The sequence below is a fragment of the Apteryx mantelli genome, chromosome 3 (assembly GCF_036417845.1).
Source record: "Apteryx mantelli isolate bAptMan1 chromosome 3, bAptMan1.hap1, whole genome shotgun sequence".
NCBI classification, from domain to species: domain Eukaryota; kingdom Metazoa; phylum Chordata; class Aves; order Apterygiformes; family Apterygidae; genus Apteryx; species Apteryx mantelli.
The window spans coordinates 133,172,144-133,182,348 of record NC_089980.1 but is presented as its reverse complement, the minus strand read 5'-3'; the positions used below and the strand labels follow the sequence as shown (position 1 = coordinate 133,182,348).

Here is a 10,205-nt window from a genome sequence, read left to right as displayed (position 1 = left end):
GCGCCATGGGGACGGTGGCGAGGCGGGAGGGGGGAAGCTGTGGCGGCGCCCGGAGGGCGGTGAGGCCGGGGCCGGGGCCGGGGCAGCGGGCCGCCGCCGCCTGCGTGCCGGTGCTCCTCACCCAAGCGCAAACGCTGAAGGTGAACAGGCCCGGGGAAGCCCCGGGCGGGCTGATCGCCCTAGTGCAGCGCCGGCTTTGATCAGGGCGCGCCGTGATCCCTGCCAGAGGCAGGGGTGTACGCGGGCCTTTTCAAATGCCTTTTAGCCCCAAGCAAGCGCCTCAGTCTTTAATAACCAATGTTAGAACTGTTGTGTAAATGTTACAGATGGATGATATAATAGTTAACGCCATTAATACCTGTTAGTGGGGTTAACTGTTGTTAACATAACTCCATTAATCCCTATTAAGGGAGTTTATTATTATTGCTGAGAAAGACATGGCTGACAAGGCTGCTGTTTGACAGGTGACCGGCAGGCACCAAACTTTTCGGATTTTTTGTTAAGATGCCTCAGTATTAAGCAGGCCAATTAGCTGACAAAGCACTGTGTGTATGGCGTGGTCTACGCAGTACAGTGAAGCTGGACAATTAAAAAAATCACGTTAACGTTTCACTTCCCAGCAGTTGCAAGTTTTAGCTAGCTTGGAAATGAGCAGCTTTACTCCGTTACTCATTCTTTTCTGCCTTTTTTTTTTTTTTTTTTTTTGCTTTTCCATCTGCAGATGTTCTCATGGTGTGGAAAGCTGCAGAGTCACTGCGTTGTGCCAAAATCTTAAGCCAGTCTGCACCGGTGGCTGTGGTAAGAAGTTGCTGTAGGCTCTCCGTTTAGGCAGATCTGCTTTGCAGAACTGTGCTCCTCTATCCCAGCATCTTGATAGGGTCCATTTTCTCCAGCTTTTAGGCGTGTATTTTATTGGTATCAGTCAATGCTAATGCTACTTCTGTTTAGATCTAAAGGTGGGCAAATATTAAGGGTGTGGTGTCACTGCATGTCATGGAATTACTTTAAACAAACAAGAGAAATGGGACCTGCCTAGGCCAACTGTACTTTGAACTGCCTGTAAATATAAGGAGCAAAATTCACTTTCCGTTTCTGGATATCTGCAAGTGCTTCCTCATTTTAACAAAAATAGATTTTGATTCAGGTATCTTTCTTTCTTTCTTTTTTCCCTGTCTCATGTTCTATGGCTCTAAGTTATTTTCCATTTTTGTGATGGCAGAAATTTACTTTTTTCCATGTTGTGATGTACAAGACATCACATAACCGTAACTATGCCACAGAAGGAAGAGTGAAATCAGTTTATTCCTCTGAATCTCACTAGCGAACTGCTGGCAGGAACAAAAGTACAAGCTGGATTTCCCACCCTTAGTAGCTGAGGATCTGTACTATAGGGGTCCAGAAAGCATGCCTTACATGTCAGATAATTTCCCACTACCAGGGGAAAAACATTTTTCTTCTTTCATTAGTGCATAGGAACATACTATTTTTTAATCACTTTGTAGCCAGCACTGCCAAATTTATGTTCTTCTGGAGCAAAAAACATGCCAATCAGCTTTTGAAGAAATGGTAGAATCAAGAGCATGCACAATTTTTTACTCATTAATTACAATACAAAGAAAACAGCCTTAGTTCTTTTTTGCCTAATCCATACAGGATGAATTTACTTTCTCGTCAGTGGTAACCTGCTGTAGGCTTCACATCTCCAAAACAGTAAATTATTAGTAAGCAAGTAGAAAAGTGTTACATATAATCTGTGTAAAGGCTGTAATCCAGGGACAGATTCTGGCTCTCACCCCTCCTTTTTATATAAAATTATAGCCTGGCTTCATGAACTTGAGATCATTGAGCTGGTCAGGCTCATGCAGTAAGGCACTCATTCAAGCCTGGAGTAGTAGAAAATCTGGCCATCTGCCAGTCCATCTGAATTTGTTAAACAAGGGTGATATCTTCATAGAAGCTGTGTGGATGTGGCTTTTGTACGTAGGAAACCGAACTAGACCACAACCATAGCACAAAGTTTAGCAGCCTATTCCTGACAGTGACCAACATCAGAAGCTTCAGAAAAAAAGGTAAAAAAGAAAGAATCGCTATAAAATTGCATCTGTGTGTATTGTGAAATCCATTGTTGGGTCCCCTTCAACAGCAATTTACTGCCTCCCGTTAACAGTTACTCTGATTAACTAGGAAAAACAGTACTTATGCTTATGTGAACTTTAGCCTTTCATCACTCAGATCAAGAGGTCTGTGCAATTACAGTGACCTGCCAGCTTCTGCAGTGGCTGGAACTAGTCACTAGAGGGAGAGGTATAGGTGTATATGGATTTAAGGTACTTTTATGAATAGCTGGAAATGATAATATTTGTCTTGGGTGTAAGAAATGCCTCAGCTGTTTAAAACTGCTATAATAATAAGATGAAAAAAAAAGCATAGACAAGGAGTTTGCTAATTCCACCAAAATGTTTAATACCATAATAGATTTTCACTGAAGTACAGAGCTAATGTGAATATTTGTACAAAATATATGGTTAAAAATAGTATTGATTTATAATATATACAGATATGTCACATCTGTGTCAGAAATGCAGACACTTGAATGAGAACATGATTAATGTTTTCAAATCTACAACAACATACATGAAATATTTCTGCAGCTACCCACAGCAGGACAACTTGCCAAATCAACATTTAAGGATCCATCAGTCATTACAGATGACATATTCCTTTCAAGTTTCTGAACAAGAACTCTGCTCTAAAATGGATTCAAAACATTTACTTTCATTAACTGAATAGTGACAAGAACACATCATTGTGGCACAAATGTAGACACAAATTTCTTGTACTAGATTAATGATCAATTACAATGGTTTATTAAAACAAAGCTGATTTTCTGGTGTATAATAATAGAGAAGTTTAATCCTTCTTGCTGGATACTCTTACTGAGGGGGGTGAGGAAGCCCCTGACTCAGGGACAGCAAATGGGCCTTTCATTATATAGCTATCAATTACTTAGGTTTAAATCCTGAAGTCGGTCTTAAGGTCCTTCATTTCTCTAGCAAGAATCCCGCTGATAAATGTCCCAGATTGTAGGACTTGCAGCCACTGCTTTGGGACAATTAAAGAAACCATGGATGACGCTTACTATAGCCCCAGAAGCTCTGTGTAGCAGCTGAACAAGTTGATAAAGCAATTAAGAAAAAGGGAGAGATGAGTTAAGGCTTTTTTTAAATGCTTTTCAAGCATCTGCAGTAAAGGCATTAGGAGTTCTCGCCTTTCCATCGAGAGTGCTGCTGTTCTGCCTGTGGCAGTGCAAGCCAAAGCCAATGCATTGGCTAATCTGCAGATGCTTCAAACAGGCATGTGGGAAACAGCTTTCACACCACTTCCTCCCTTGCACTTCTACCCTGCATGCAGCAGTCTAAACGTATTTAAAAGCAAGAGCACAGTTCACGTTAGAAAAACCATCTCTCTCCTTTTAAGAGGAGTCCAGAATATTTGAAAGCTGCTGTACTTTCCCCAGAAGACATGCTAAAACAAGGAAAGAAGGTTTTTATGTTTTTGATAGCATGACTAGTTATTCAAGAGCATTTCATGAGGATGAATTTAAGCCAGGGCCTGTCCAGAACTTTAATCCATACCCAGTTTTGCTTTTTGGTGAAACAGAACTAAATATGATTTCCTGGGTAGAAGGGAAACAATGAAATGCAAAGGTCTTAAATTCACACTAATGTGTGAAAAAAAAGTTGCAAGTGGATAAATGTTTTGAGGGAAAACGTTTACATTTTGAAGAAGGAACAGAAATGAATTCAGTAAAGACTCTTTAGAGGAGGCAATCTGAAAGCGCCACCACTTTAACCAAGATTATCCATCCTTAATAACCTACTTAAATCCCCTCATCCTGAAAAGCTTGTTCTAGGTCCCCAGATCCCCGATAGCCGTGGCCTTCACCTCAAGCAAGTTATTCCAGTAAGTCTATCAGTAATACTACCAAACTGACTACAGATTTTGTCATCGGGCAGTAAAATAGCAAAGGTCCAACCCTTGCGAGTTGTTGAATCCCTTTTTAAAAGTTGGCCCTATCAGCTGGAAGTGATGTGATGTTAACTGCACTCCCAATTACAGAACTGGGGCCTGCCTTGGACTTTCCAACACGTCCTTCCTACCCCGCTTCCCTCTTGCTTTGAGTGTTTTGCTTCAGGACAAAAACGGAGGCTGTGAAAGGAACAGCAATAGCACGCTGTCAGTAATGAAGTACACACAACGTCAGCCAGGACTGTCAGTAATCAAGGCATAAGCCATGAGTGTCAGGCCCCTGCTGCAGAGGAGAGAAATAGCGTTAACTCCCGTTATTTGATACCATGCAGGGTTAGGTTGCACATTAGCACTTGCATGCACAAAGTCCCAGTATAAATAAATATTGCCTATCTGTGTGTACAAATTAAGTGCTTACTGGAGCTAGATGCATACAGGCATTCATGTCCTCCACCAAAGACCAGTCAGAAATCCTTTTGGCCATGCAGCACCTTACTGTTCACATATGAAGCCTTGAAGCTTATTTCCAGGTGTTGTATCCAATGCCCAGCAAGATGAAAACCCACAAACAGCAGGTAATACAACGTTTCAATCAGATCAGATAAAGAACCTTACTGTAGTTGGGGAAAGCTCATTTGGAAAAGAGCTTTCTCCCACAGTAAACAGACTAACCGTAAAGAATAATCAGGCCTTCTACAGCACATCTGGCCCCTGGATTCCAAAGTACTCTGTGAAAAGATGAATATTAATACTTTTTCTAATCAAAACCTGCAGGTTAAGGCTTGTCTTTTTAAAAGCAATCAGTGAGCAGAGAGCTTACATTTTTGAATGAAACTTTTTAAGGGGATCTAATTTTCAGAATCATGAATAATCATCCTTTGAGAAACAGGTCTTTTAAGCTGGGCACCCAGAAAAAAGCACTTTTCAAAATGCAGATCTGAGTGACTGGCATAAGATCAAATGTAAGAATTTCTTGATGCAGTTAATTAGCAGACCCTTATCTTCTGGTTTCCAGTCCTTTGGAATATACAGTACTAATTGACATAAGACTACAAACAATGGCTTTCCTATTTTTAAATAATTAATGCTAATAGAACTTTTTCCTCAGTTTGGGCATTAGTTGGATGTCATGTTACTGATTTAAACACACACGCTCATTATTACAAAAGTACAGGGAGAACCACTTCAGCTGGCAGGGATTTATTTTTGCTCACCTGGATGGTGCAGTTTTGGGGTTTTTTTGCATACACCTAGACAAATCCACAGTGAACCAGTGCAAGTTCACATGACTCAGTGGTACTGCAGCAGCTTAAAATGGAATTTGGCCTATCTCGTGAACCAGAGGACTTCCTTTCCCCCCCGCCAGTTTCTTAATTTCTCTTGAAACAGTTTGGCCTGTCATGCATTTAAGCAGTTTCGGTTCTGTTAGTTAAGAGAGCAGTGGTGTGTATCACACTAGTCAGTTTATTAACACAGTTCCACTTTCTTAAATGTTGCTTTTCAAAATGCCAATGCAAGCAGAACACAAAAATTATTGTTTGCCATATTTATTCTTAAAACTAAGCTCTGAATTATACAAGTGCAAAAGTGACTAACTAGCTTAATACTCCTATAAAATATGACTAAATAGAGTATCTCAAAAGTATGTACAATATGATGGAAATGCTAACATAATCTGTCACAGTGCTCAGACATACCACTGTAATCAAGTTTTGCAAAAGACAGTTCGATCAGTTATCATTCCATACAGAGAACAGTTTCTCTTCTTCCAGAAAGCTTTTTCACTGTCACTGATGGAAAAAAAAAGAAAAAGAAAAAAAAAACAGAAAAAATATCCACCCAATTTAGGAGCAAATAAGTGTTGAACAAATGGACTGTAGTTTAGCCATGGGACATATTTTTATAAAATAAAGCACTTTACAATAACTATGTCTGTATTCTTGGGAAGGTTTGGGGGAGGGATGCTCTTGCTATGTTTTCTGGCTGAAAACAAGTTGTATGTGAGTGCGTACGTGTGCATGGGGCAGGCCTTGTATTAGCTTGTCTTAACTACAAAACAAAAAAGATCAAGGCCACAGAAATTCTTCATTCTCCTGTTCCAAAAGAACAAATTCCAAAATGCTCCCTGCTCTGAGCATTGCAGTGTTTTCATGCTTTTAACGGTACTAGGGGAGTCTCTGGAATTTAGATTTTGTATCTGCAGAGATCAGGAAGGACAAGCAGGGCCACAGAAACAGCAACCTGCTTTCCTCCTCCAGTTCCCAGGCAGCAGCAGGAGCAGCGCACACCCAGCAGAGGGCCCCAGGGCATCGCTGCCAGCCACCCGCACGGTCTCACCCTCGGGAAGAAAACTGGAAGGACGTCACCTACATCACTGCGCATCACAAGCTCTCAGGTAACGAACAGATTTAGTTCTTATAGTATTACTACAAGAGAGAATCTACTTCAGCGCTGTGGATACATCCCCGTGAAAAGGGCAGGTGCTACGGACTGAGCTCAGAGATGCTACACAAAAGGAAGTTCCCAATGAAGCCAGTGGCAGCTTTGTTTTGAACAAAACGACAGGATGTGAATTACTGAATTTATATAGGAATTTACTTTTCCAGATGGTCAGCATTTTTTGAAAGAAGCCTTTTATTTTTTTCCAGGCCAGGCAAGAGCCAGCTGCTAGCAAAATACAAGGTTAAGACAATGACAAATGCTGTTACTTTTATGATAGGGAAGTTACTCCATAATACCTGAAATATTTTTCTTTGATGACTGTATTTTACCATACAAAGGCAATTTTTAAACTTTGACCATAGTTACAATAGGCTTCTCTGAGTTCTCAATCTTCTAACTGCATTTCTATGTTTTGCACAGTGAAGCTATGTTCTACCTCCTCCAAGACAGTACTGTACAGTTTTATAAAGAATCATCGTTGAGTTGGGCCTGTTCTTAAACCTATGTCCGTAAGCGTGCTTTGAGAAAAGAGCTTTCAAGATCCAATGCTTTATTTGCAGTATGGTTTTAAATCATTGGGAGCCAAAGTCCATAATTCAATTCAGAACCAAATCTCTCCAAAGTTTGAGTGCATGGACACAGGGACGAGATTTGGCCCTCTGACATTTTTAGATATAAAAATCCAAAGCATCAGCTTTGATCAGTGAAGATCTCCAATCATTTACTTCACTTGAGGAGATGTGGCAAGAATTGCTCTAAAACCTATGGGCCTTAACATTCAGCACATTTTATAAAAAGACATCACCCCTAAAATATTATAGGTGGTCTATGACGGCATTTTCAACAGGAACATCACATTTTAGTCCTAGGGTAGTGAGTGACAAATAATTTATTTAAATCAATTCTAAACACATCACTGAAAACTAATTGAAGTGAAACCTCTAAGAAGTTACTTTTAAAACAATTTTACTCAAGATATCATGAAGATACTAAAGCCCTATTTCTTGTTCACTCTCAGCTGTATTTCACATGCTTCTGTTAGTGTAACGTACACAATGTCCACAATGCATTAAGAGTTATCACATTATAGTTATATGCTAAGTAAGGCTCTAAATTTCAACAGGAACATTAAGGGACTGTGGTGGTGAGAGAATGAGCTATATGAGAGTCCTTACTTCTCAGAATGTTCTCACCATGGATAACGAGAATGGTATCACCTGACTTTACTGACAAAACAACATACTTTTCTTCCTGGAAGTACTGCAGAGCCAACACAGCAAAAAGGGTGACACCAATTCTGCTGAAGCTTTGTAGCCTTATTAATTAAGAGTGAAATGGAACCTTCCCTCAGAAACCCGATCCATAGGTTTTATGTCAAAATCTTGATTACAGAACCTAAGCTGACTTTTCAGACCCTAGGATGAGCTTCCAAGATTTTTTTTTTTTAAACTTATTTTAACTTGTAATGGAATTTAAACCATGGAATCTCACTGTGCCCTTTTGTAGTCATTTTGGGGAGTAATGCTGCAGTTAATTAGCCTGTGCCTAAAAATCCCACTGTATCTTACACATATGCTCAGTTTTCTGCAGTATTAAATTTCAGTGGAACTACTCATGTGCATAAAGTTAAGCGCATGCTTAAGTATATGCAAAATCGGAGCTCAAATGTCTAGAAAATATTTCTCAAAATGACAAGTACGCATGAAAAAAAAATCATCATGGAAGATCTACCAGACAGGGAATCCAGTATCTGTCTGCTGTCAGCCATGATGAAAACACAGAACACTTTTTGTAACCCAGTATACATAGCAAGAGAAAGAAACATGCAGGACATAGTGAAAAAGGGGATTCAATTTCATGCAGTCTAATTTCAAGTGTGTAATTATGGTCCTGTTTTCTTTGGCCTAAAAAAAAGAAAGAAAGAAAAAAAGAAAAAAAAACAACAAAGAATACCAACTAATTTCTCCTCACCTCCACAAACCCAAATTGCATACAGCTCCAGGAGGGCTTTAAAGCACAGGAAGTAGGGAGGAAAAAGGACTAATTATTAGGGATGTGCAACTAATTACAAACAGTTGGTTTCAGGGCTGTTCAACACACCACTAGGGAAGCCTTTATCATCAGCAGAACTTGCAGCTACAACAAAGCAATGAATCCCACCTTAAATCAGCAGTCAGGTGGCTTCTCTTTTTCCCTCAAATTCAAAGAGAAGTACCACTCATACCTTTATGGAAGATAAAATGTCAATCCCTATTGATAGTCTGGCTCCCTCCTCCTTAGAGGGGACTGAAAGACACGGGACCCTTCAGCAAGCTGCTCCCTCTCCCCTCAGCCCAGAGGGCTCTATTTCACATCCCCACCACTCTTAAGGACCAGTTGTCTCTGCAGCTGTTGGTGGAAGAGGGTGTTTTTCTCCTGTTTCTGAAAAATGCTGCAAAGATGGTGTCCCGTAAGAAAATTTCAGAAGGATGAAAAGGCCACCAAGCTGACAGCAGATTAAAAAAACCAAAACACCCTCCTTGCCCCCCAAAAAAGGAAAAAAGGAAAAGACTGAGCTCTGCTGGGGAACTGAAGAGGGCAGAGAAGCAGCCTCTTTGATGAAGGGCAGTGGTGAGTATTCTGGGAGTTTGAATATCAAGCCCGGTATCAGCCTATTTGCCCATCTCCACTGATCTCTCTGGTGGTGGTGTTACAGCATGCAAATTACAGCTGTGAAAAGAACTCAGACTGACACCCTTCCCGCTTCAGCCTGTTTTTGTCCTTTCCAGAAAAGCTATTAGTGTAGTTGGTGTGTGATATGGTTACATATACAAAGATCTTTTTCCTAGCCCTTTTGTTACACAGGCTTGATTACTGTGAGGGATTTCAATGAGCTTAATGTCCTGGTACTCACAAGGCAATGGCTGCCTTTCAATAAAACAAAGCAAACAAAAAACAAGAGCTGTGTCGGAGGAGAGAAGTGCTGTTTCTGTCGGCGGCGAGGCTCAGTTAGATACAGGAGGTGGCAGACCAGGGCGCCGAGTTTGAATGATTTTTGGCTTTGGAGAATTCTTTGGGTCCTCGTCTTCTTCCATGTCACTGTCACAGACGTGCACTACCACACTGGGGGTGGACTCTGTTCCTGCGTGCAGCTCGTATTTCTCTCCTGGAAGCAGAGAGAAAGTTAGCTCAAAGGATGACAGTCTGAGTAGCAGCACAGAGGTTGGCACACTTGTATTGCGGCACAGTCCCACACCTGGGCAGGGGATGCACATATGTTGCCCCTAAATACGGACGAGGGCAAGCGTGGCTGCACTACGTCAGTGATCGTTGCTCTCAATGGCATAATTAAGGCTAGAACAGACAGTGCTCCAGAATGGGGCCCAATGGAAACCAGCCCAAAGTGAAATACACTGGTGTCTATAACGGTATTTTGCATTTCTGACGTGATGAATCTGGTCTTTCAGAGGAGACAGATGTCCATTAGCAGTGCTAAAAAACGCAGTAGAAACTGTTCCAGATAACATGCTGCCCCCTTTTGGACCACTTTTGTCATCTCCAAGAGCCACAAACTGCGTTTAAGTTCAAATAGGCTTACAATGACCGTACATACACCCGATATATCTTGGGTTTTGTTCATAAAACTGCTCTAAAACCAGTGCATATTGCCTGTAAAATATTCTGACACAAGAAAGGTGAGGTGCCACTATAACTAGCTGAGCTCAAATCCTCCACGTTTGTTGTATAGCAGCTCC

General features: G+C 41.0%; 1 protein-coding gene and 1 long non-coding RNA gene across 4 annotated transcripts in view; one reads left to right on the top strand and one right to left on the bottom strand.

Annotated features, from left to right (window-relative positions):
• The first annotated feature begins 97 nt into the window (after positions 1-97).
• LOC106495204 (uncharacterized) lies at positions 98-6,349 on the top strand. The gene is made up of 3 exons (XR_001294411.2): positions 98-140; positions 722-798; positions 6,288-6,349. It is a non-coding gene; the product is annotated as an uncharacterized lncRNA (long non-coding RNA).
• RCAN2 (regulator of calcineurin 2) overlaps positions 5,474-10,205 on the bottom strand; it is an 89,785-nt gene continuing 85,053 nt past the window's right edge. For all 3 annotated transcript variants that reach the window (XM_067294391.1, XM_013955616.2, XM_013955617.2), the window contains exon 5: positions 5,474-9,616. In XM_067294391.1, coding sequence (XP_067150492.1) covers positions 9,456-9,616 — 161 coding nt within the window. In that variant the 3' untranslated portion in view covers positions 5,474-9,455. The remainder of the gene's footprint in view (positions 9,617-10,205) is intronic.